Raw genomic sequence first — 23,002 nt, 5'->3', positions numbered from 1 at the left:
AATTTATTTTAGCATTCATTCAAAAGAAGTTAAACTTGCTTTAATAATTTGTTAAGTATTTAAGATTTTATATTATCATTTCTGGACCCATTATAAGTTGTTAACGAATTTCCAAGGAGTCATAAAAAAATGGAGTTTGATAACTTACAAGTACTAACAAATGTATTAACAAAACTAGAAAGAGTTAGTTATTAAATAAATAATAAATTCCGAGTTTTAAACGTGTTTTGTTATGTTATAAGTAGTTTCGCATGTTTGTCTAAATAGCAGGAAAATCCATTGCTCTATTTAATTCAAGTGCTTTATTTTGTATTTTGAAAAATATAACAATATACAAGTATATATTTAAGTAAAAAATTTATTAAATAAATAACAAAATTGACATTTTTTTGGGAAAATCATATTTTATTTATTTGTTTGAATACCAGTAATAACCATTAAATCTTATACTATATAACGTGTGTTTCGCATTCAGAAAAAACAATCGATTTTCTTGTCTAAATAGCAGGACAATCCATTGCTCTATTTAATACAAGTGGTTTATTTTGTATTTTGAAAAATATAACAATATACAAGTATTTATTTAAGTAAAAAATTTATTAAATAAATAACAAATTTTACATTTTTTTGGGAAAATCTTATTTTATTTATTTGTTTGAATACCAGTAACAACCATTAAATCGTATATAACGTGTGTTTAGTATTCAGAAAAAACAATCGATTTTCTCAATGTATATTTCTTTTAATTGAGAAAATGATAATCGCAATAGCATGATTTAATTTACTTGATGAATGAAAAATACATATACAAGTATATGACTTCATATTTATATATTTGCATTGTTATGTGAAATGCCAGGCATTTGTGTAAATAATGGAATAAATGTAAATAATCATAATATAAAACGAAAAATGCTGTATACCAAGCAATAGTTAATCTCTTTGTTAGCTATTTGTGGTCCTGAAAAGGACCGATTATTGATTTTATAATTTGGAAAATGAAGCGCTGAAATTTCAACTTATGCACGTTCACCACGAATACGTCTGGCCAATTGAATGTCCTTGGGCATGATTGTAACACGCTTGGCATGAATTGCGCACAAATTTGTATCTTCAAAAAGACCAACCAGATAGGCTTCGCTAGCTTCCTGTAATGCCATTACCGCTGAACTTTGGAATCGCAAATCAGTTTTAAAGTCCTGAGCTATCTCACGAACCAAACGCTGGAATGGCAGTTTGCGAATCAATAGCTCAGTGCTTTTTTGGTAGCGGCGGATCTCACGAAGTGCAACTGTACCGGGGCGATAACGATGTGGCTTTTTTACACCACCGGTGGCTGGTGCACTTTTACGAGCAGCTTTGGTAGCCAGCTGCTTGCGAGGCGCTTTGCCACCGGTCGATTTTCGGGCAGTTTGCTTGGTGCGAGCCATTATACAAGTATTTATTCCGTACTAATCTACTACACTGTATACACTGTCACTGATGAAAACACAATATTCGTATTGCTTGCTTTGCGCCTTCTTTATATAGAAATTTGGCCGCACAATGCGATTGGTGGTTGTTTGAACGAGATGTGCGAAAGAGAGATAGGAAGATTATCCGACTCGCTCGTGTTTTCGTGTTATTTTTGTATAAATACGAGCGTATGTGGCCGCAACAGCGTTAGTTTCGTTGTGAATTTTGTGCAGTTAAAGTGAATTAGTGAAAAATGACTGGTCGTGGTAAAGGTGGCAAAGGCTTGGGCAAGGGTGGCGCAAAACGTCATCGCAAAGTATTGCGTGATAACATTCAGGGTATCACAAAGCCAGCTATCCGTCGTTTGGCTCGACGTGGCGGTGTAAAACGCATCTCTGGCTTAATTTATGAAGAGACCCGTGGTGTGCTCAAGGTGTTTTTGGAGAATGTTATTCGTGATGCTGTCACCTATACGGAACATGCCAAAAGGAAAACAGTCACAGCTATGGATGTTGTATATGCATTAAAAAGACAAGGCCGCACCCTTTACGGTTTCGGCGGTTAAGAAGTTACATTTGCCCAAATGTGCAAATAAAGAAAACAATCGGTCCTTTTCAGGACCACAACATATATTTTTAAAAGAGAAAAATATTCAAATCATACTTTTATTTTACAAAAAGCTGTACAATCGATACTCTTCATTTATATTTTCATAATATATTGAACCTTTTCAGGACCACAACATATTTTTTTAAAAGAGAAAAATATTCAACTCATACTTTTATTTTACATACGCATATTTAAAAAAACAAACATATTGTACAGCTTACATTCCATCCATTTATATTTTCATAATTTAGGAGTAAAATATGGCAAACGTTGGCAGTGTTAAAAATTCGAGTATAAATACTTGCACTCAAGTAATTATTATACGTATTGACCAAATTCAAAAGGGATAAAAAATACTTTCGAATTAAAAATATATAATACGCATTATATACATACAAGTAGTATATTCTACGGTTCATGACATGCTGCCCGACCAAATGCTAAGCCTTCATATTTATACTTTATTCAAATTCACGTTGTATGATGATGAATTAAAATCTCTTCTGAATTAAATTGGTCGTCCTGAAAAGGACGGTTGGTTTTATATACAGTATTGTTTTTATTTATTAAAGGTTGCCGCCAATTTAAGCCTTCTTTTCGGTCTTTTTAGGTAAAAGCACCGCCTGGATGTTAGGTAGAACACCACCCTGAGCAATGGTTACGCCCGAGAGGAGCTTGTTTAACTCCTCGTCATTACGAATAGCCAGTTGCAGGTGACGTGGAATTATGCGCGTCTTTTTATTATCGCGTGCTGCATTGCCAGCCAACTCCAGAACTTCAGCGGCTAAATATTCCATAACAGCAGCCAGGTAAACAGGAGCGCCGGCACCAACACGTTCAGCATAGTTACCCTTGCGAAGCAGGCGGTGGATACGGCCAACTGGGAATTGAAGGCCAGCTCGATTCGAACGCGACTTTGCCTTTCCCTTTACTTTACCACCTTTACCACGACCAGACATTTTCTATTTTTTTTTTTTTATTTCACAAATACACTTCTCACTGGCTCACTGGCTCACACACAAATGTTGATGTCCGACCAAGTGTTAGGCCTTTATATTTATACTTTTTTAAGCATCATATACGCTCTGCTAAGGGTTGGACGGCTTCTTATAAGTTAAACCTGAAGGCGATGTTAAACAAAAATATACAAATATGTAGCAATTCAGTGGTAGAAAAATATTGCTAAAGCAACTGTGAAGTGTTGTGTTATTTTAACTCAAGTGAATTAAATTAATCTGAAGTGAAAAATGCCGCCAAAGACCAGTGGAAAGGCAGCGAAAAAGGCTGGTAAAGCCCAGAAAAATATAACCAAGAACGACAAGAAGAAGAAGCGCAAGAGGAAGGAGAGTTATGCCATCTACATATACAAAGTTCTGAAGCAGGTTCATCCTGATACAGGCATTTCATCGAAGGCAATGAGCATCATGAACAGTTTTGTGAATGACATTTTCGAGCGCATTGCTGCTGAAGCTTCCCGTTTGGCCCACTATAATAAACGATCGACAATAACGAGTCGCGAAATCCAAACGGCAGTCCGCCTACTTCTGCCCGGTGAATTGGCTAAGCACGCCGTAAGTGAAGGCACCAAAGCCGTTACCAAGTACACCAGCTCAAAGTAAATGTCTGATCGCCCGCTTCATAGCAGCAACAACGTTCCAAAAGGCCCTTTTCAGGGCCATCAAATTTTTCATAAGCAGAGTTAATAATTTTCATACATTTCTTTTAAATAAAATTTACATGGCACCCCTTTACTGTGATAAAAAACAAAATCTATTATAATGGGCGAACATATATATTAATATAACTATTTTGGTCAATATTTATAAACAAACTATTTTTACAAATCATATCGTTCACCTATATGATATGCAGTTCTTATTGCTTGAAATCGACTGAAACAAAACAATTTTTAGTCACCCATTTTTATGAGAATCGTGGAGGAGGACCGGACCGTATACAATTCCATTGTATTTGCATCAGCTAAGTTTATCGTAATTTGCTTCGAAAAATGATTAAATTATTTATTAATTTTATTAATATACGTTTTTTTTTAAACTTTTGTGCTCAAAGTGAAACATTTTTCAATTCTCATTATTTTTGTTACAAAATTAACTAACAAATTATGGTCTAAAACCATTTGTAACAGTTTTAAACAAAAATTGTTAAATTTTTCATACATATACTTGTACACCTAGAAGTAATAACAAATATATTAACAAAATTAGAAAAAGATAAGATTATTTGAAACCATTTAAATCACATTTGAAAATTATTTTTTCTCTTTCTTAGTTGTTTGTAGCCCTGAAAAGGGCTTTGTTTCAAATGAATTTTTATATTTGCATATACAAAATTTCACATATGCATTCATTTCTTGACTACTGCTGTCTTTGCCTTTTTGGCGGAAGCTGCAGCCTTTGGTTTTTTCGGTGCCGATGCTGTCTTCTTTGGCTTGGCACTAGTAGTAGTAGTTTTGGCCTTTGGAGTTTTTGGTTTTACAGCACTCGATTTAGGCTTCGATGTAGTTGATTTTGCCTTAACTGTACCACTTTTCTTTGCGTCTTTTGCCTTTGCCTTCTCCTTTGTCTTTTTCTCGGCAGTCTTTTTAGTGGCAACAGATTTTTTAACTTTAGATTTCTTGTCACCGGCTGCAGAGGCCTTCTTGGCGACGCCGCTCGACTTCTTTTTAGCTGCTCCAGATGGTGCAACTTTTTTCTTACTTTTCTCGACGGAACTGACTTTTGGCTTTGGCTCTTTTTTAGCGGCCGCAGATAATTTAAACGAACCAGATGCGCCTTTGCCTTTTGTTTGGATGAGTTTTCCATTTGCAACAGCTGACTTCAAATATTTCTTAATGAACGGGGCCAATTTCTGGGCATCGCATTTATATGTGGCACTAATGTACTTTTTAATTGCCAAAAGTGATGACCCACCGCGCTCCTTCAAATTCTTGATTGACGCGTCGACCATTTGCTGGGTTGGCGGATGTGATGGTGGAGCTGTAGCTTTTTTCGATTTGGCGGCAGTTGCCTTCTTGACAGTGACCTTTTTCTCCGCTTGTGCAATGGCAATCGGAGAGGCGGCCGATGTAACAGCAACGATAGAATCAGACATTTCTTTTAACTTCACTTTCACACTTGTAAAATTATAAAACGGTTTGCTTTCAGAAATTTTACGAATTTTTAGTCACCCATTTTTATGAGAATCGTGGAGGAGGGCGGTATACAAATGAATGTGGCATTGGTCGTTCTCGACAGCTAAGTTTATGGCAATCTAAAAGGTAATTTGCTTCGAAAAATGATTAGATGTAAAAAAAATCATTTGAAATGCAATTTAATAATATCTATAAGCTTGACAGAGTTTAATAAACTTAAGTTTGTGTTGATACTTTTGTGAGTTCATTTTTAAATGGCACTCAAAGTGAAACATTATTCTTTAATGGTCAATAATTTTGCTTACAAAATGAATTTATTATAAGAAATTATGCTATAAAATCATTTGTAACGGGTTTTAAACAAAATTTAAACAATTTTGTATACAAATCTAAACGAATGATTTATTAAAATGCAAAAAAATATATTTATTGAATGCTTTCAAAGTAGCCCTACCTTGCATAAAACGACCATCGGAGTAGCATATAGCATTCAAACAAATTACCAAATATAGTTTAAGAATATAGTTTTAAAAGTCCAATTTATTTTAGCATTCATTCAAAAGAAGTTAAACTTGCTTTAATAATTTGTTAAGTATTTAAGATTTTATATTATCATTTCTGGACCCATTATAAGTTGTTAACGAATTTCCAAGGAGTCATAAAAAAATGGAGTTTGATAACTTACAAGTACTAACAAATGTATTAACAAAACTAGAAAGAGTTAGTTATTAAATAAATAATAAATTCCGAGTTTTAAACGTGTTTTGTTATGTTATAAGTAGTTTCGCATGTTTGTCTAAATAGCAGGAAAATCCATTGCTCTATTTAATTCAAGTGCTTTATTTTGTATTTTGAAAAATATAACAATATACAAGTATATATTTAAGTAAAAAATTTATTAAATAAATAACAAAATTGACATTTTTTTGGGAAAATCATATTTTATTTATTTGTTTGAATACCAGTAATAACCATTAAATCTTATACTATATAACGTGTGTTTCGCATTCAGAAAAAACAATCGATTTTCTTGTCTAAATAGCAGGACAATCCATTGCTCTATTTAATACAAGTGGTTTATTTTGTATTTTGAAAAATATAACAATATACAAGTATTTATTTAAGTAAAAAATGTATTAAATAAATAACAAATTTTACATTTTTTTGGGAAAATCTTATTTTATTTATTTGTTTGAATACCAGTAACAACCATTAAATCGTATATAACGTGTGTTTAGTATTCAGAAAAAACAATCGATTTTCTCAATGTATATTTCTTTTAATTGAGAAAATGATAATCGCAATAGCATGATTTAATTTACTTGATGAATGAAAAATACATATACAAGTATATGACTTCATATTTATATATTTGCATTGTTATGTGAAATGCCAGGCATTTGTGTAAATAATGGAATAAATGTAAATAATCATAATATAAAACGAAAAATGCTGTATACCAAGCAATAGTTAATCTCTTTGTTAGCTATTTGTGGTCCTGAAAAGGACCGATTATTGATTTTATAATTTGGAAAATGAAGCGCTGAAATTTCAACTTATGCACGTTCACCACGAATACGTCTGGCCAATTGAATGTCCTTGGGCATGATTGTAACACGCTTGGCATGAATTGCGCACAAATTTGTATCTTCAAAAAGACCAACCAGATAGGCTTCGCTAGCTTCCTGTAATGCCATTACCGCTGAACTTTGGAATCGCAAATCAGTTTTAAAGTCCTGAGCTATCTCACGAACCAAACGCTGGAATGGCAGTTTGCGAATCAATAGCTCAGTGCTTTTCTGGTAGCGGCGGATCTCACGAAGTGCAACTGTACCGGGGCGATAACGATGTGGCTTTTTTACACCACCGGTGGCTGGTGCACTTTTACGAGCAGCTTTGGTAGCCAGCTGCTTGCGAGGCGCTTTGCCACCGGTCGATTTTCGGGCAGTTTGCTTGGTGCGAGCCATTATACAAGTATTTATTCCGTACTAATCTACTACACTGTATACACTGTCACTGATGAAAACACAATATTCGTATTGCTTGCTTTGCGCCTTCTTTATATAGAAATTTGGCCGCACAATGCGATTGGTGGTTGTTTGAACGAGATGTGCGAAAGAGAGATAGGAAGATTATCCGACTCGCTCGTGTTTTCGTGTTATTTTTGTATAAATACGAGCGTATGTGGCCGCAACAGCGTTAGTTTCGTTGTGAATTTTGTGCAGTTAAAGTGAATTAGTGAGAAATGACTGGTCGTGGTAAAGGTGGCAAAGGCTTGGGCAAGGGTGGCGCAAAACGTCATCGCAAAGTATTGCGTGATAACATTCAGGGTATCACAAAGCCAGCTATCCGTCGTTTGGCTCGACGTGGCGGTGTAAAACGCATCTCTGGCTTAATTTATGAAGAGACCCGTGGTGTGCTCAAGGTGTTTTTGGAGAATGTTATTCGTGATGCTGTCACCTATACGGAACATGCCAAAAGGAAAACAGTCACAGCTATGGATGTTGTATATGCATTAAAAAGACAAGGCCGCACCCTTTACGGTTTCGGCGGTTAAGAAGTTACATTTGCCCAAATGTGCAAATAAAGAAAACAATCGGTCCTTTTCAGGACCACAACATATATTTTTAAAAGAGAAAAATATTCAAATCATACTTTTATTTTACAAAAAGCTGTACAATCGATACTCTTCATTTATATTTTCATAATATATTGAACCTTTTCAGGACCACAACATATTTTTTTAAAAGAGAAAAATATTCAACTCATACTTTTATTTTACATACGCATATTTAAAAAAACAAACATATTGTACAGCTTACATTCCATCCATTTATATTTTCATAATTTAGGAGTAAAATATGGCAAACGTTGGCAGTGTTAAAAATTCGAGTATAAATACTTGCACTCAAGTAATTATTATACGTATTGACCAAATTCAAAAGGGATAAAAAATACTTTCGAATTAAAAATATATAATACGCATTATATACATACAAGTAGTATATTCTACGGTTCATGACATGCTGCCCGACCAAATGCTAAGCCTTCATATTTATACTTTATTCAAATTCACGTTGTATGATGATGAATTAAAATCTCTTCTGAATTAAATTGGTCGTCCTGAAAAGGACGGTTGGTTTTATATACAGTATTGTTTTTATTTATTAAAGGTTGCCGCCAATTTAAGCCTTCTTTTCGGTCTTTTTAGGTAAAAGCACCGCCTGGATGTTAGGTAGAACACCACCCTGAGCAATGGTTACGCCCGAGAGGAGCTTGTTTAACTCCTCGTCATTACGAATAGCCAGTTGCAGGTGACGTGGAATTATGCGCGTCTTTTTATTATCGCGTGCTGCATTGCCAGCCAACTCCAGAACTTCAGCGGCTAAATATTCCATAACAGCAGCCAGGTAAACAGGAGCGCCGGCACCAACACGTTCAGCATAGTTACCCTTGCGAAGCAGGCGGTGGATACGGCCAACTGGGAATTGAAGGCCAGCTCGATTCGAACGCGACTTTGCCTTTCCCTTTACTTTACCACCTTTACCACGACCAGACATTTTCTATTTTTTTTTTTTTATTTCACAAATACACTTCTCACTGGCTCACTGGCTCACACACAAATGTTGATGTCCGACCAAGTGTTAGGCCTTTATATTTATACTTTTTTAAGCATCATATACGCTCTGCTAAGGGTTGGACGGCTTCTTATAAGTTAAACCTGAAGGCGATGTTAAACAAAAATATACAAATATGTAGCAATTCAGTGGTAGAAAAATATTGCTAAAGCAACTGTGAAGTGTTGTGTTATTTTAACTCAAGTGAATTAAATTAATCTGAAGTGAAAAATGCCGCCAAAGACCAGTGGAAAGGCAGCGAAAAAGGCTGGTAAAGCCCAGAAAAATATAACCAAGAACGACAAGAAGAAGAAGCGCAAGAGGAAGGAGAGTTATGCCATCTACATATACAAAGTTCTGAAGCAGGTTCATCCTGATACAGGCATTTCATCGAAGGCAATGAGCATCATGAACAGTTTTGTGAATGACATTTTCGAGCGCATTGCTGCTGAAGCTTCCCGTTTGGCCCACTATAATAAACGATCGACAATAACGAGTCGCGAAATCCAAACGGCAGTCCGCCTACTTCTGCCCGGTGAATTGGCTAAGCACGCCGTAAGTGAAGGCACCAAAGCCGTTACCAAGTACACCAGCTCAAAGTAAATGTCTGATCGCCCGCTTCATAGCAGCAACAACGTTCCAAAAGGCCCTTTTCAGGGCCATCAAATTTTTCATAAGCAGAGTTAATAATTTTCATACATTTCTTTTAAATAAAATTTACATGGCACCCCTTTACTGTGATAAAAAACAAAATCTATTATAATGGGCGAACATATATATTAATATAACTATTTTGGTCAATATTTATAAACAAACTATTTTTACAAATCATATCGTTCACCTATATGATATGCAGTTCTTATTGCTTGAAATCGACTGAAACAAAACAATTTTTAGTCACCCATTTTTATGAGAATCGTGGAGGAGGACCGGACCGTATACAATTCCATTGTATTTGCATCAGCTAAGTTTATCGTAATTTGCTTCGAAAAATGATTAAATTATTTATTAATTTTATTAATATACGTTTTTTTTTAAACTTTTGTGCTCAAAGTGAAACATTTTTCAATTCTCATTATTTTTGTTACAAAATTAACTAACAAATTATGGTCTAAAACCATTTGTAACAGTTTTAAACAAAAATTGTTAAATTTTTCATACATATACTTGTACACCTAGAAGTAATAACAAATATATTAACAAAATTAGAAAAAGATAAGATTATTTGAAACCATTTAAATCACATTTGAAAATTATTTTTTCTCTTTCTTAGTTGTTTGTAGCCCTGAAAAGGGCTTTGTTTCAAATGAATTTTTATATTTGCATATACAAAATTTCACATATGCATTCATTTCTTGACTACTGCTGTCTTTGCCTTTTTGGCGGAAGCTGCAGCCTTTGGTTTTTTCGGTGCCGATGCTGTCTTCTTTGGCTTGGCACTAGTAGTAGTAGTTTTGGCCTTTGGAGTTTTTGGTTTTACAGCACTCGATTTAGGCTTCGATGTAGTTGATTTTGCCTTAACTGTACCACTTTTCTTTGCGTCTTTTGCCTTTGCCTTCTCCTTTGTCTTTTTCTCGGCAGTCTTTTTAGTGGCAACAGATTTTTTAACTTTAGATTTCTTGTCACCGGCTGCAGAGGCCTTCTTGGCGACGCCGCTCGACTTCTTTTTAGCTGCTCCAGATGGTGCAACTTTTTTCTTACTTTTCTCGACGGAACTGACTTTTGGCTTTGGCTCTTTTTTAGCGGCCGCAGATAATTTAAACGAACCAGATGCGCCTTTGCCTTTTGTTTGGATGAGTTTTCCATTTGCAACAGCTGACTTCAAATATTTCTTAATGAACGGGGCCAATTTCTGGGCATCGCATTTATATGTGGCACTAATGTACTTTTTAATTGCCAAAAGTGATGACCCACCGCGCTCCTTCAAATTCTTGATTGACGCGTCGACCATTTGCTGGGTTGGCGGATGTGATGGTGGAGCTGTAGCTTTTTTCGATTTGGCGGCAGTTGCCTTCTTGACAGTGACCTTTTTCTCCGCTTGTGCAATGGCAATCGGAGAGGCGGCCGATGTAACAGCAACGATAGAATCAGACATTTCTTTTAACTTCACTTTCACACTTGTAAAATTATAAAACGGTTTGCTTTCAGAAATTTTACGAATTTTTAGTCACCCATTTTTATGAGAATCGTGGAGGAGGGCGGTATACAAATGAATGTGGCATTGGTCGTTCTCGACAGCTAAGTTTATGGCAATCTAAAAGGTAATTTGCTTCGAAAAATGATTAGATGTAAAAAAAATCATTTGAAATGCAATTTAATAATATCTATAAGCTTGACAGAGTTTAATAAACTTAAGTTTGTGTTGATACTTTTGTGAGTTCATTTTTAAATGGCACTCAAAGTGAAACATTATTCTTTAATGGTCAATAATTTTGCTTACAAAATGAATTTATTATAAGAAATTATGCTATAAAATCATTTGTAACGGGTTTTAAACAAAATTTAAACAATTTTGTATACAAATCTAAACGAATGATTTATTAAAATGCAAAAAAATATATTTATTGAATGCTTTCAAAGTAGCCCTACCTTGCATAAAACGACCATCGGAGTAGCATATAGCATTCAAACAAATTACCAAATATAGTTTAAGAATATAGTTTTAAAAGTCCAATTTATTTTAGCATTCATTCAAAAGAAGTTAAACTTGCTTTAATAATTTGTTAAGTATTTAAGATTTTATATTATCATTTCTGGACCCATTATAAGTTGTTAACGAATTTCCAAGGAGTCATAAAAAAATGGAGTTTGATAACTTACAAGTACTAACAAATGTATTAACAAAACTAGAAAGAGTTAGTTATTAAATAAATAATAAATTCCGAGTTTTAAACGTGTTTTGTTATGTTATAAGTAGTTTCGCATGTTTGTCTAAATAGCAGGAAAATCCATTGCTCTATTTAATTCAAGTGCTTTATTTTGTATTTTGAAAAATATAACAATATACAAGTATATATTTAAGTAAAAAATTTATTAAATAAATAACAAAATTGACATTTTTTTGGGAAAATCATATTTTATTTATTTGTTTGAATACCAGTAATAACCATTAAATCTTATACTATATAACGTGTGTTTCGCATTCAGAAAAAACAATCGATTTTCTTGTCTAAATAGCAGGACAATCCATTGCTCTATTTAATACAAGTGGTTTATTTTGTATTTTGAAAAATATAACAATATACAAGTATTTATTTAAGTAAAAAATGTATTAAATAAATAACAAATTTTACATTTTTTTGGGAAAATCTTATTTTATTTATTTGTTTGAATACCAGTAACAACCATTAAATCGTATATAACGTGTGTTTAGTATTCAGAAAAAACAATCGATTTTCTCAATGTATATTTCTTTTAATTGAGAAAATGATAATCGCAATAGCATGATTTAATTTACTTGATGAATGAAAAATACATATACAAGTATATGACTTCATATTTATATATTTGCATTGTTATGTGAAATGCCAGGCATTTGTGTAAATAATGGAATAAATGTAAATAATCATAATATAAAACGAAAAATGCTGTATACCAAGCAATAGTTAATCTCTTTGTTAGCTATTTGTGGTCCTGAAAAGGACCGATTATTGATTTTATAATTTGGAAAATGAAGCGCTGAAATTTCAACTTATGCACGTTCACCACGAATACGTCTGGCCAATTGAATGTCCTTGGGCATGATTGTAACACGCTTGGCATGAATTGCGCACAAATTTGTATCTTCAAAAAGACCAACCAGATAGGCTTCGCTAGCTTCCTGTAATGCCATTACCGCTGAACTTTGGAATCGCAAATCAGTTTTAAAGTCCTGAGCTATCTCACGAACCAAACGCTGGAATGGCAGTTTGCGAATCAATAGCTCAGTGCTTTTCTGGTAGCGGCGGATCTCACGAAGTGCAACTGTACCGGGGCGATAACGATGTGGCTTTTTTACACCACCGGTGGCTGGTGCACTTTTACGAGCAGCTTTGGTAGCCAGCTGCTTGCGAGGCGCTTTGCCACCGGTCGATTTTCGGGCAGTTTGCTTGGTGCGAGCCATTATACAAGTATTTATTCCGTACTAATCTACTACACTGTATACACTGTCACTGATGAAAACACAATATTCGTATTGCTTGCTTTGCGCCTTCTTTATATAGAAATTTGGCCGCACAATGCGATTGGTGGTTGTTTGAACGAGATGTGCGAAAGAGAGATAGGAAGATTATCCGACTCGCTCGTGTTTTCGTGTTATTTTTGTATAAATACGAGCGTATGTGGCCGCAACAGCGTTAGTTTCGTTGTGAATTTTGTGCAGTTAAAGTAAATTAGTGAAAAATGACTGGTCGTGGTAAAGGTGGCAAAGGCTTGGGCAAGGGTGGCGCAAAACGTCATCGCAAAGTATTGCGTGATAACATTCAGGGTATCACAAAGCCAGCTATCCGTCGTTTGGCTCGACGTGGCGGTGTAAAACGCATCTCTGGCTTAATTTATGAAGAGACCCGTGGTGTGCTCAAGGTGTTTTTGGAGAATGTTATTCGTGATGCTGTCACCTATACGGAACATGCCAAAAGGAAAACAGTCACAGCTATGGATGTTGTATATGCATTAAAAAGACAAGGCCGCACCCTTTACGGTTTCGGCGGTTAAGAAGTTACATTTGCCCAAATGTGCAAATAAAGAAAACAATCGGTCCTTTTCAGGACCACAACATATATTTTTAAAAGAGAAAAATATTCAAATCATACTTTTATTTTACAAAAAGCTGTACAATCGATACTCTTCATTTATATTTTCATAATATATTGAACCTTTTCAGGACCACAACATATTTTTTTAAAAGAGAAAAATATTCAACTCATACTTTTATTTTACATACGCATATTTAAAAAAACAAACATATTGTACAGCTTACATTCCATCCATTTATATTTTCATAATTTAGGAGTAAAATATGGCAAACGTTGGCAGTGTTAAAAATTCGAGTATAAATACTTGCACTCAAGTAATTATTATACGTATTGACCAAATTCAAAAGGGATAAAAAATACTTTCGAATTAAAAATATATAATACGCATTATATACATACAAGTAGTATATTCTACGGTTCATGACATGCTGCCCGACCAAATGCTAAGCCTTCATATTTATACTTTATTCAAATTCACGTTGTATGATGATGAATTAAAATCTCTTCTGAATTAAATTGGTCGTCCTGAAAAGGACGGTTGGTTTTATATACAGTATTGTTTTTATTTATTAAAGGTTGCCGCCAATTTAAGCCTTCTTTTCGGTCTTTTTAGGTAAAAGCACCGCCTGGATGTTAGGTAGAACACCACCCTGAGCAATGGTTACGCCCGAGAGGAGCTTGTTTAACTCCTCGTCATTACGAATAGCCAGTTGCAGGTGACGTGGAATTATGCGCGTCTTTTTATTATCGCGTGCTGCATTGCCAGCCAACTCCAGAACTTCAGCGGCTAAATATTCCATAACAGCAGCCAGGTAAACAGGAGCGCCGGCACCAACACGTTCAGCATAGTTACCCTTGCGAAGCAGGCGGTGGATACGGCCAACTGGGAATTGAAGGCCAGCTCGATTCGAACGCGACTTTGCCTTTCCCTTTACTTTACCACCTTTACCACGACCAGACATTTTCTATTTTTTTTTATTTCACAAATACACTTCTCACTGGCTCACTGGCTCACACACAAATGTTGATGTCCGACCAAGTGTTAGGCCTTTATATTTATACTTTTTTAAGCATCATATACGCTCTGCTAAGGGTTGGACGGCTTCTTATAAGTTAAACCTGAAGGCGATGTTAAACAAAAATATACAAATATGTAGCAATTCAGTGGTAGAAAAATATTGCTAAAGCAACTGTGAAGTGTTGTGTTATTTTAACTCAAGTGAATTAAATTAATCTGAAGTGAAAAATGCCGCCAAAGACCAGTGGAAAGGCAGCGAAAAAGGCTGGTAAAGCCCAGAAAAATATAACCAAGAACGACAAGAAGAAGAAGCGCAAGAGGAAGGAGAGTTATGCCATCTACATATACAAAGTTCTGAAGCAGGTTCATCCTGATACAGGCATTTCATCGAAGGCAATGAGCATCATGAACAGTTTTGTGAATGACATTTTCGAGCGCATTGCTGCTGAAGCTTCCCGTTTGGCCCACTATAATAAACGATCGACAATAACGAGTCGCGAAATCCAAACGGCAGTCCGCCTACTTCTGCCCGGTGAATTGGCTAAGCACGCCGTAAGTGAAGGCACCAAAGCCGTTACCAAGTACACCAGCTCAAAGTAAATGTCTGATCGCCCGCTTCATAGCAGCAACAACGTTCCAAAAGGCCCTTTTCAGGGCCATCAAATTTTTCATAAGCAGAGTTAATAATTTTCATACATTTCTTTTAAATAAAATTTACATGGCACCCCTTTACTGTGATAAAAAACAAAATCTATTATAATGGGCGAACATATATATTAATATAACTATTTTGGTCAATATTTATAAACAAACTATTTTTACAAATCATATCGTTCACCTATATGATATGCAGTTCTTATTGCTTGAAATCGACTGAAACAAAACAATTTTTAGTCACCCATTTTTATGAGAATCGTGGAGGAGGACCGGACCGTATACAATTCCATTGTATTTGCATCAGCTAAGTTTATCGTAATTTGCTTCGAAAAATGATTAAATTATTTATTAATTTTATTAATATACGTTTTTTTTTAAACTTTTGTGCTCAAAGTGAAACATTTTTCAATTCTCATTATTTTTGTTACAAAATTAACTAACAAATTATGGTCTAAAACCATTTGTAACAGTTTTAAACAAAAATTGTTAAATTTTTCATACATATACTTGTACACCTAGAAGTAATAACAAATATATTAACAAAATTAGAAAAAGATAAGATTATTTGAAACCATTTAAATCACATTTGAAAATTATTTTTTCTCTTTCTTAGTTGTTTGTAGCCCTGAAAAGGGCTTTGTTTCAAATGAATTTTTATATTTGCATATACAAAATTTCACATATGCATTCATTTCTTGACTACTGCTGTCTTTGCCTTTTTGGCGGAAGCTGCAGCCTTTGGTTTTTTCGGTGCCGATGCTGTCTTCTTTGGCTTGGCACTAGTAGTAGTAGTTTTGGCCTTTGGAGTTTTTGGTTTTACAGCACTCGATTTAGGCTTCGATGTAGTTGATTTTGCCTTAACTGTACCACTTTTCTTTGCGTCTTTTGCCTTTGCCTTCTCCTTTGTCTTTTTCTCGGCAGTCTTTTTAGTGGCAACAGATTTTTTAACTTTAGATTTCTTGTCACCGGCTGCAGAGGCCTTCTTGGCGACGCCGCTCGACTTCTTTTTAGCTGCTCCAGATGGTGCAACTTTTTTCTTACTTTTCTCGACGGAACTGACTTTTGGCTTTGGCTCTTTTTTAGCGGCCGCAGATAATTTAAACGAACCAGATGCGCCTTTGCCTTTTGTTTGGATGAGTTTTCCATTTGCAACAGCTGACTTCAAATATTTCTTAATGAACGGGGCCAATTTCTGGGCATCGCATTTATATGTGGCACTAATGTACTTTTTAATTGCCAAAAGTGATGACCCACCGCGCTCCTTCAAATTCTTGATTGACGCGTCGACCATTTGCTGGGTTGGCGGATGTGATGGTGGAGCTGTAGCTTTTTTCGATTTGGCGGCAGTTGCCTTCTTGACAGTGACCTTTTTCTCCGCTTGTGCAATGGCAATCGGAGAGGCGGCCGATGTAACAGCAACGATAGAATCAGACATTTCTTTTAACTTCACTTTCACACTTGTAAAATTATAAAACGGTTTGCTTTCAGAAATTTTACGAATTTTTAGTCACCCATTTTTATGAGAATCGTGGAGGAGGGCGGTATACAAATGAATGTGGCATTGGTCGTTCTCGACAGCTAAGTTTATGGCAATCTAAAAGGTAATTTGCTTCGAAAAATGATTAGATGTAAAAAAAATCATTTGAAATGCAATTTAATAATATCTATAAGCTTGACAGAGTTTAATAAACTTAAGTTTGTGTTGATACTTTTGTGAGTTCATTTTTAAATGGCACTCAAAGTGAAACATTATTCTTTAATGGTCAATAATTTTGCTTACAAAATGAATTTATTATAAGAAATTATGCTATAAAATCATTTGTAACGGGTTTTAAACAAAATTTAAACAATTTTGTATACAAATCTAAACGAATGATTTATTAAAATGCAAAAAAATATATTTATTGAATGCTTTCAAAGTAGCCCTACCTTGCATAAAACGACCATCGGAGTAGCATATAGCATTCAAACAAATTACCAAATATAGTTTAAGAATATAGTTTTAAAAGTCCAATTTATTTTAGCATTCATTCAAAAGAAGTTAAACTTGCTTTAATAATTTGTTAAGTATTTAAGATTTTATATTATCATTTCTGGACCCATTATAAGTTGTTAACGAATTTCCAAGGAGTCATAAAAAAATGGAGTTTGATAACTTACAAGTACTAACAAATGTATTAACAAAACTAGAAAGAGTTAGTTATTAAATAAATAATAAATTCCGAGTTTTAAACGTGTTTTGTTATGTTATAAGTAGTTTCGCATGTTTGTCTAAATAGCAGGAAAATCCATTGCTCTATTTAATTCAAGTGCTTTATTTTGTATTTTGAAAAATATAACAATATACAAGTATATATTTAAGTAAAAAATTTATTAAATAAATAACAAAATTGACATTTTTTTGGGAAAATCATATTTTATTTATTTGTTTGAATACCAGTAATAACCATTAAATCTTATACTATATAACGTGTGTTTCGCATTCAGAAAAAACAATCGATTTTCTTGTCTAAATAGCAGGACAATCCATTGCTCTATTTAATACAAGTGGTTTATTTTGTATTTTGAAAAATATAACAATATACAAGTATTTATTTAAGTAAAAAATGTATTAAATAAATAACAAATTTTACATTTTTTTGGGAAAATCTTATTTTATTTATTTGTTTGAATACCAGTAACAACCATTAAATCGTATATAACGTGTGTTTAGTATTCAGAAAAAACAATCGATTTTCTCAATGTATATTTCTTTTAATTGAGAAAATGATAATCGCAATAGCATGATTTAATTTACTTGATGAATGAAAAATACATATACAAGTATATGACTTCATATTTATATATTTGCATTGTTATGTGAAATGCCAGGCATTTGTGTAAATAATGGAATAAATGTAAATAATCATAATATAAAACGAAAAATGCTGTATACCAAGCAATAGTTAATCTCTTTGTTAGCTATTTGTGGTCCTGAAAAGGACCGATTATTGATTTTATAATTTGGAAAATGAAGCGCTGAAATTTCAACTTATGCACGTTCACCACGAATACGTCTGGCCAATTGAATGTCCTTGGGCATGATTGTAACACGCTTGGCATGAATTGCGCACAAATTTGTATCTTCAAAAAGACCAACCAGATAGGCTTCGCTAGCTTCCTGTAATGCCATTACCGCTGAACTTTGGAATCGCAAATCAGTTTTAAAGTCCTGAGCTATCTCACGAACCAAACGCTGGAATGGCAGTTTGCGAATCAATAGCTCAGTGCTTTTCTGGTAGCGGCGGATCTCACGAAGTGCAACTGTACCGGGGCGATAACGATGTGGCTTTTTTACACCACCGGTGGCTGGTGCACTTTTACGAGCAGCTTTGGTAGCCAGCTGCTTGCGAGGCGCTTTGCCACCGGTCGATTTTCGGGCAGTTTGCTTGGTGCGAGCCATTATACAAGTATTTATTCCGTACTAATCTACTACACTGTATACACTGTCACTGATGAAAACACAATATTCGTATTGCTTGCTTTGCGCCTTCTTTATATAGAAATTTGGCCGCACAATGCGATTGGTGGTTGTTTGAACGAGATGTGCGAAAGAGAGATAGGAAGATTATCCGACTCGCTCGTGTTTTCGTGTTATTTTTGTATAAATACGAGCGTATGTGGCCGCAACAGCGTTAGTTTCGTTGTGAATTTTGTGCAGTTAAAGTAAATTAGTGAAAAATGACTGGTCGTGGTAAAGGTGGCAAAGGCTTGGGCAAGGGTGGCGCAAAACGTCATCGCAAAGTATTGCGTGATAACATTCAGGGTATCACAAAGCCAGCTATCCGTCGTTTGGCTCGACGTGGCGGTGTAAAACGCATCTCTGGCTTAATTTATGAAGAGACCCGTGGTGTGCTCAAGGTGTTTTTGGAGAATGTTATTCGTGATGCTGTCACCTATACGGAACATGCCAAAAGGAAAACAGTCACAGCTATGGATGTTGTATATGCATTAAAAAGACAAGGCCGCACCCTTTACGGTTTCGGCGGTTAAGAAGTTACATTTGCCCAAATGTGCAAATAAAGAAAACAATCGGTCCTTTTCAGGACCACAACATATATTTTTAAAAGAGAAAAATATTCAAATCATACTTTTATTTTACAAAAAGCTGTACAATCGATACTCTTCATTTATATTTTCATAATATATTGAACCTTTTCAGGACCACAACATATTTTTTTAAAAGAGAAAAATATTCAACTCATACTTTTATTTTACATACGCATATTTAAAAAAACAAACATATTGTACAGCTTACATTCCATCCATTTATATTTTCATAATTTAGGAGTAAAATATGGCAAACGTTGGCAGTGTTAAAAATTCGAGTATAAATACTTGCACTCAAGTAATTATTATACGTATTGACCAAATTCAAAAGGGATAAAAAATACTTTCGAATTAAAAATATATAATACGCATTATATACATACAAGTAGTATATTCTACGGTTCATGACATGCTGCCCGACCAAATGCTAAGCCTTCATATTTATACTTTATTCAAATTCACGTTGTATGATGATGAATTAAAATCTCTTCTGAATTAAATTGGTCGTCCTGAAAAGGACGGTTGGTTTTATATACAGTATTGTTTTTATTTATTAAAGGTTGCCGCCAATTTAAGCCTTCTTTTCGGTCTTTTTAGGTAAAAGCACCGCCTGGATGTTAGGTAGAACACCACCCTGAGCAATGGTTACGCCCGAGAGGAGCTTGTTTAACTCCTCGTCATTACGAATAGCCAGTTGCAGGTGACGTGGAATTATGCGCGTCTTTTTATTATCGCGTGCTGCATTGCCAGCCAACTCCAGAACTTCAGCGGCTAAATATTCCATAACAGCAGCCAGGTAAACAGGAGCGCCGGCACCAACACGTTCAGCATAGTTACCCTTGCGAAGCAGGCGGTGGATACGGCCAACTGGGAATTGAAGGCCAGCTCGATTCGAACGCGACTTTGCCTTTCCCTTTACTTTACCACCTTTACCACGACCAGACATTTTCTATTTTTTTTTTTTTTTATTTCACAAATACACTTCTCACTGGCTCACTGGCTCACACACAAATGTTGATGTCCGACCAAGTGTTAGGCCTTTATATTTATACTTTTTTAAGCATCATATACGCTCTGCTAAGGGTTGGACGGCTTCTTATAAGTTAAACCTGAAGGCGATGTTAAACAAAAATATACAAATATGTAGCAATTCAGTGGTAGAAAAATATTGCTAAAGCAACTGTGAAGTGTTGTGTTATTTTAACTCAAGTGAATTAAATTAATCTGAAGTGAAAAATGCCGCCAAAGACCAGTGGAAAGGCAGCGAAAAAGGCTGGTAAAGCCCAGAAAAATATAACCAAGAACGACAAGAAGAAGAAGCGCAAGAGGAAGGAGAGTTATGCCATCTACATATACAAAGTTCTGAAGCAGGTTCATCCTGATACAGGCATTTCATCGAAGGCAATGAGCATCATGAACAGTTTTGTGAATGACATTTTCGAGCGCATTGCTGCTGAAGCTTCCCGTTTGGCCCACTATAATAAACGATCGACAATAACGAGTCGCGAAATCCAAACGGCAGTCCGCCTACTTCTGCCCGGTGAATTGGCTAAGCACGCCGTAAGTGAAGGCACCAAAGCCGTTACCAAGTACACCAGCTCAAAGTAAATGTCTGATCGCCCGCTTCATAGCAGCAACAACGTTCCAAAAGGCCCTTTTCAGGGCCATCAAATTTTTCATAAGCAGAGTTAATAATTTTCATACATTTCTTTTAAATAAAATTTACATGGCACCCCTTTACTGTGATAAAAAACAAAATCTATTATAATGGGCGAACATATATATTAATATAACTATTTTGGTCAATATTTATAAACAAACTATTTTTACAAATCATATCGTTCACCTATATGATATGCAGTTCTTATTGCTTGAAATCGACTGAAACAAAACAATTTTTAGTCACCCATTTTTATGAGAATCGTGGAGGAGGACCGGACCGTATACAATTCCATTGTATTTGCATCAGCTAAGTTTATCGTAATTTGCTTCGAAAAATGATTAAATTATTTATTAATTTTATTAATATACGTTTTTTTTTAAACTTTTGTGCTCAAAGTGAAACATTTTTCAATTCTCATTATTTTTGTTACAAAATTAACTAACAAATTATGGTCTAAAACCCTTTGTAACAGTTTTAAACAAAAATTGTTAAATTTTTCATACATATACTTGTACACCTAGAAGTAATAACAAATATATTAACAAAATTAGAAAAAGATAAGATTATTTGAAACCATTTAAATCACATTTGAAAATTATTTTTTCTCTTTCTTAGTTGTTTGTAGCCCTGAAAAGGGCTTTGTTTCAAATGAATTTTTATATTTGCATATACAAAATTTCACATATGCATTCATTTCTTGACTACTGCTGTCTTTGCCTTTTTGGCGGAAGCTGCAGCCTTTGGTTTTTTCGGTGCCGATGCTGTCTTCTTTGGCTTGGCACTAGTAGTAGTAGTTTTGGCCTTTGGAGTTTTTGGTTTTACAGCACTCGATTTAGGCTTCGATGTAGTTGATTTTGCCTTAACTGTACCACTTTTCTTTGCGTCTTTTGCCTTTGCCTTCTCCTTTGTCTTTTTCTCGGCAGTCTTTTTAGTGGCAACAGATTTTTTAACTTTAGATTTCTTGTCACCGGCTGCAGAGGCCTTCTTGGCGACGCCGCTCGACTTCTTTTTAGCTGCTCCAGATGGTGCAACTTTTTTCTTACTTTTCTCGACGGAACTGACTTTTGGCTTTGGCTCTTTTTTAGCGGCCGCAGATAATTTAAACGAACCAGATGCGCCTTTGCCTTTTGTTTGGATGAGTTTTCCATTTGCAACAGCTGACTTCAAATATTTCTTAATGAACGGGGCCAATTTCTGGGCATCGCATTTATATGTGGCACTAATGTACTTTTTAATTGCCAAAAGTGATGACCCACCGCGCTCCTTCAAATTCTTGATTGACGCGTCGACCATTTGCTGGGTTGGCGGATGTGATGGTGGAGCTGTAGCTTTTTTCGATTTGGCGGCAGTTGCCTTCTTGACAGTGACCTTTTTCTCCGCTTGTGCAATGGCAATCGGAGAGGCGGCCGATGTAACAGCAACGATAGAATCAGACATTTCTTTTAACTTCACTTTCACACTTGTAAAATTATAAAACGGTTTGCTTTCAGAAATTTTACGAATTTTTAGTCACCCATTTTTATGAGAATCGTGGAGGAGGGCGGTATACAAATGAATGTGGCATTGGTCGTTCTCGACAGCTAAGTTTATGGCAATCTAAAAGGTAATTTGCTTCGAAAAATGATTAGATGTAAAAAAAATCATTTGAAATGCAATTTAATAATATCTATAAGCTTGACAGAGTTTAATAAACTTAAGTTTGTGTTGATACTTTTGTGAGTTCATTTTTAAATGGCACTCAAAGTGAAACATTATTCTTTAATGGTCAATAATTTTGCTTACAAAATGAATTTATTATAAGAAATTATGCTATAAAATCATTTGTAACGGGTTTTAAACAAAATTTAAACAATTTTGTATACAAATCTAAACGAATGATTTATTAAAATGCAAAAAAATATATTTATTGAATGCTTTCAAAGTAGCCCTACCTTGCATAAAACGACCATCGGAGTAGCATATAGCATTCAAACAAATTACCAAATATAGTTTAAGAATATAGTTTTAAAA

General features: G+C 34.8%; 18 protein-coding genes across 18 annotated transcripts; 6 read left to right on the top strand and 12 right to left on the bottom strand.

Moving 5' to 3' along the window:
- Positions 1–962: 962 nt before the first annotated feature.
- On the bottom strand, positions 963–1,461 carry LOC115630312 (histone H3). The gene has a single exon (XM_030526850.1). It carries the CDS (start codon positions 1,428–1,430, stop codon positions 1,020–1,022), a length of 411 nt encoding a protein of 136 aa, XP_030382710.1. The 5' UTR covers positions 1,431–1,461; the 3' UTR covers positions 963–1,019.
- Positions 1,462–1,687: 226 nt separating this feature from the next.
- Positions 1,688–7,825, top strand: LOC115630262 (histone H4-like). Its single transcript, XM_030526796.1, has 2 exons — positions 1,688–2,015; positions 7,459–7,825. The coding sequence occupies exons 1-2, from the start codon at positions 1,709–1,711 to the stop codon at positions 7,770–7,772; spliced, it is 621 nt and encodes a 206-aa protein (XP_030382656.1). The 5' UTR covers positions 1,688–1,708; the 3' UTR covers positions 7,773–7,825.
- Positions 2,578–3,034, bottom strand: LOC115630314 (histone H2A). Its single transcript, XM_030526852.1, has one exon. The coding sequence runs from the start codon at positions 3,021–3,023 to the stop codon at positions 2,649–2,651; it is 375 nt and encodes a 124-aa protein (XP_030382712.1). The 5' UTR covers positions 3,024–3,034; the 3' UTR covers positions 2,578–2,648.
- On the top strand, positions 3,245–3,738 carry LOC115630315 (histone H2B). Its single transcript, XM_030526853.1, has one exon. It carries the CDS (start codon positions 3,312–3,314, stop codon positions 3,681–3,683), a length of 372 nt encoding a protein of 123 aa, XP_030382713.1. The 5' UTR covers positions 3,245–3,311; the 3' UTR covers positions 3,684–3,738.
- LOC115630310 (histone H1-like) lies at positions 4,361–5,199 on the bottom strand. The gene has a single exon (XM_030526848.1). It carries the CDS (start codon positions 5,173–5,175, stop codon positions 4,429–4,431), a length of 747 nt encoding a protein of 248 aa, XP_030382708.1. The 5' UTR covers positions 5,176–5,199; the 3' UTR covers positions 4,361–4,428.
- LOC115630311 (histone H3) lies at positions 6,715–7,213 on the bottom strand. Its single transcript, XM_030526849.1, has one exon. It carries the CDS (start codon positions 7,180–7,182, stop codon positions 6,772–6,774), a length of 411 nt encoding a protein of 136 aa, XP_030382709.1. The 5' UTR covers positions 7,183–7,213; the 3' UTR covers positions 6,715–6,771.
- Positions 7,826–8,329: 504 nt separating the features above from the next.
- On the bottom strand, positions 8,330–8,805 carry LOC115630313 (histone H2A). Its single transcript, XM_030526851.1, has one exon. The coding sequence runs from the start codon at positions 8,773–8,775 to the stop codon at positions 8,401–8,403; it is 375 nt and encodes a 124-aa protein (XP_030382711.1). The 5' UTR covers positions 8,776–8,805; the 3' UTR covers positions 8,330–8,400.
- Positions 8,806–8,995: 190 nt separating this feature from the next.
- Positions 8,996–9,490, top strand: LOC115630317 (histone H2B). The gene has a single exon (XM_030526854.1). The coding sequence runs from the start codon at positions 9,064–9,066 to the stop codon at positions 9,433–9,435; it is 372 nt and encodes a 123-aa protein (XP_030382714.1). The 5' UTR covers positions 8,996–9,063; the 3' UTR covers positions 9,436–9,490.
- Positions 9,491–10,112: 622 nt separating this feature from the next.
- On the bottom strand, positions 10,113–10,951 carry LOC115630309 (histone H1-like). Its single transcript, XM_030526847.1, has one exon. The coding sequence runs from the start codon at positions 10,925–10,927 to the stop codon at positions 10,181–10,183; it is 747 nt and encodes a 248-aa protein (XP_030382707.1). The 5' UTR covers positions 10,928–10,951; the 3' UTR covers positions 10,113–10,180.
- A 1,515-nt stretch (positions 10,952–12,466) lies between these two features.
- On the bottom strand, positions 12,467–12,965 carry LOC115630302 (histone H3). The gene has a single exon (XM_030526840.1). It carries the CDS (start codon positions 12,932–12,934, stop codon positions 12,524–12,526), a length of 411 nt encoding a protein of 136 aa, XP_030382700.1. The 5' UTR covers positions 12,935–12,965; the 3' UTR covers positions 12,467–12,523.
- A 200-nt stretch (positions 12,966–13,165) lies between these two features.
- On the top strand, positions 13,166–19,325 carry LOC115630261. The gene is made up of 3 exons (XM_030526795.1): positions 13,166–13,519; positions 14,963–15,179; positions 18,960–19,325. Exons 1-3 carry the CDS (start codon positions 13,213–13,215, stop codon positions 19,270–19,272), a joined length of 837 nt encoding a protein of 278 aa, XP_030382655.1. The 5' UTR covers positions 13,166–13,212; the 3' UTR covers positions 19,273–19,325.
- Positions 14,082–14,535, bottom strand: LOC115630306 (histone H2A). Its single transcript, XM_030526843.1, has one exon. The coding sequence runs from the start codon at positions 14,525–14,527 to the stop codon at positions 14,153–14,155; it is 375 nt and encodes a 124-aa protein (XP_030382703.1). The 5' UTR covers positions 14,528–14,535; the 3' UTR covers positions 14,082–14,152.
- LOC115630307 (histone H2B) lies at positions 14,745–15,238 on the top strand. Its single transcript, XM_030526844.1, has one exon. It carries the CDS (start codon positions 14,812–14,814, stop codon positions 15,181–15,183), a length of 372 nt encoding a protein of 123 aa, XP_030382704.1. The 5' UTR covers positions 14,745–14,811; the 3' UTR covers positions 15,184–15,238.
- Positions 15,861–16,699, bottom strand: LOC115630301 (histone H1-like). The gene has a single exon (XM_030526839.1). It carries the CDS (start codon positions 16,673–16,675, stop codon positions 15,929–15,931), a length of 747 nt encoding a protein of 248 aa, XP_030382699.1. The 5' UTR covers positions 16,676–16,699; the 3' UTR covers positions 15,861–15,928.
- Positions 18,215–18,713, bottom strand: LOC115630303 (histone H3). The gene has a single exon (XM_030526841.1). The coding sequence runs from the start codon at positions 18,680–18,682 to the stop codon at positions 18,272–18,274; it is 411 nt and encodes a 136-aa protein (XP_030382701.1). The 5' UTR covers positions 18,683–18,713; the 3' UTR covers positions 18,215–18,271.
- A 504-nt stretch (positions 19,326–19,829) lies between the features above and the next one.
- On the bottom strand, positions 19,830–20,300 carry LOC115630304 (histone H2A). Its single transcript, XM_030526842.1, has one exon. It carries the CDS (start codon positions 20,273–20,275, stop codon positions 19,901–19,903), a length of 375 nt encoding a protein of 124 aa, XP_030382702.1. The 5' UTR covers positions 20,276–20,300; the 3' UTR covers positions 19,830–19,900.
- Positions 20,301–20,497: 197 nt separating this feature from the next.
- LOC115630308 (histone H2B) lies at positions 20,498–20,992 on the top strand. The gene has a single exon (XM_030526845.1). The coding sequence runs from the start codon at positions 20,566–20,568 to the stop codon at positions 20,935–20,937; it is 372 nt and encodes a 123-aa protein (XP_030382705.1). The 5' UTR covers positions 20,498–20,565; the 3' UTR covers positions 20,938–20,992.
- A 622-nt stretch (positions 20,993–21,614) lies between these two features.
- LOC115630300 (histone H1-like) lies at positions 21,615–22,453 on the bottom strand. The gene has a single exon (XM_030526838.1). It carries the CDS (start codon positions 22,427–22,429, stop codon positions 21,683–21,685), a length of 747 nt encoding a protein of 248 aa, XP_030382698.1. The 5' UTR covers positions 22,430–22,453; the 3' UTR covers positions 21,615–21,682.
- Positions 22,454–23,002: the final 549 nt, after the last annotated feature.

The sequence above is a fragment of the Scaptodrosophila lebanonensis genome, unplaced genomic scaffold, assembly GCF_003285725.1.
Source record: "Scaptodrosophila lebanonensis strain 11010-0011.00,11010-0021.00 unplaced genomic scaffold, SlebRS2 tig00000409-arrow-arrow-pilon, whole genome shotgun sequence".
Classification (NCBI taxonomy): Eukaryota; Metazoa; Arthropoda; class Insecta; order Diptera; family Drosophilidae; genus Scaptodrosophila; species Scaptodrosophila lebanonensis.
This window is presented reverse-complemented; position numbering and strand designations above follow the sequence as displayed.

Coding starts and splice junctions, on each gene's coding strand:
- LOC115630312 (XM_030526850.1), bottom strand. CDS start 1,430: ATGGCTCGCACCAAGCAAACTGCCCGAAAATCGACCGGTGGCAAAGCG.
- LOC115630262 (XM_030526796.1), top strand. CDS start 1,709: ATGACTGGTCGTGGTAAAGGTGGCAAAGGCTTGGGCAAGGGTGGCGCA. Junction 2,016..7,458: donor CACCCTTTACGGTTTCGGCG/GTTAAGAAGTTA, acceptor TGAATTAGTGAG/AAATGACTGGTCGTGGTAAA.
- LOC115630314 (XM_030526852.1), bottom strand. CDS start 3,023: ATGTCTGGTCGTGGTAAAGGTGGTAAAGTAAAGGGAAAGGCAAAGTCG.
- LOC115630315 (XM_030526853.1), top strand. CDS start 3,312: ATGCCGCCAAAGACCAGTGGAAAGGCAGCGAAAAAGGCTGGTAAAGCC.
- LOC115630310 (XM_030526848.1), bottom strand. CDS start 5,175: ATGTCTGATTCTATCGTTGCTGTTACATCGGCCGCCTCTCCGATTGCC.
- LOC115630311 (XM_030526849.1), bottom strand. CDS start 7,182: ATGGCTCGCACCAAGCAAACTGCCCGAAAATCGACCGGTGGCAAAGCG.
- LOC115630313 (XM_030526851.1), bottom strand. CDS start 8,775: ATGTCTGGTCGTGGTAAAGGTGGTAAAGTAAAGGGAAAGGCAAAGTCG.
- LOC115630317 (XM_030526854.1), top strand. CDS start 9,064: ATGCCGCCAAAGACCAGTGGAAAGGCAGCGAAAAAGGCTGGTAAAGCC.
- LOC115630309 (XM_030526847.1), bottom strand. CDS start 10,927: ATGTCTGATTCTATCGTTGCTGTTACATCGGCCGCCTCTCCGATTGCC.
- LOC115630302 (XM_030526840.1), bottom strand. CDS start 12,934: ATGGCTCGCACCAAGCAAACTGCCCGAAAATCGACCGGTGGCAAAGCG.
- LOC115630261 (XM_030526795.1), top strand. CDS start 13,213: ATGACTGGTCGTGGTAAAGGTGGCAAAGGCTTGGGCAAGGGTGGCGCA. Junction 13,520..14,962: donor CACCCTTTACGGTTTCGGCG/GTTAAGAAGTTA, acceptor ATCCTGATACAG/GCATTTCATCGAAGGCAATG. Junction 15,180..18,959: donor ACCAAGTACACCAGCTCAAA/GTAAATGTCTGA, acceptor AAATTAGTGAAA/AATGACTGGTCGTGGTAAAG.
- LOC115630306 (XM_030526843.1), bottom strand. CDS start 14,527: ATGTCTGGTCGTGGTAAAGGTGGTAAAGTAAAGGGAAAGGCAAAGTCG.
- LOC115630307 (XM_030526844.1), top strand. CDS start 14,812: ATGCCGCCAAAGACCAGTGGAAAGGCAGCGAAAAAGGCTGGTAAAGCC.
- LOC115630301 (XM_030526839.1), bottom strand. CDS start 16,675: ATGTCTGATTCTATCGTTGCTGTTACATCGGCCGCCTCTCCGATTGCC.
- LOC115630303 (XM_030526841.1), bottom strand. CDS start 18,682: ATGGCTCGCACCAAGCAAACTGCCCGAAAATCGACCGGTGGCAAAGCG.
- LOC115630304 (XM_030526842.1), bottom strand. CDS start 20,275: ATGTCTGGTCGTGGTAAAGGTGGTAAAGTAAAGGGAAAGGCAAAGTCG.
- LOC115630308 (XM_030526845.1), top strand. CDS start 20,566: ATGCCGCCAAAGACCAGTGGAAAGGCAGCGAAAAAGGCTGGTAAAGCC.
- LOC115630300 (XM_030526838.1), bottom strand. CDS start 22,429: ATGTCTGATTCTATCGTTGCTGTTACATCGGCCGCCTCTCCGATTGCC.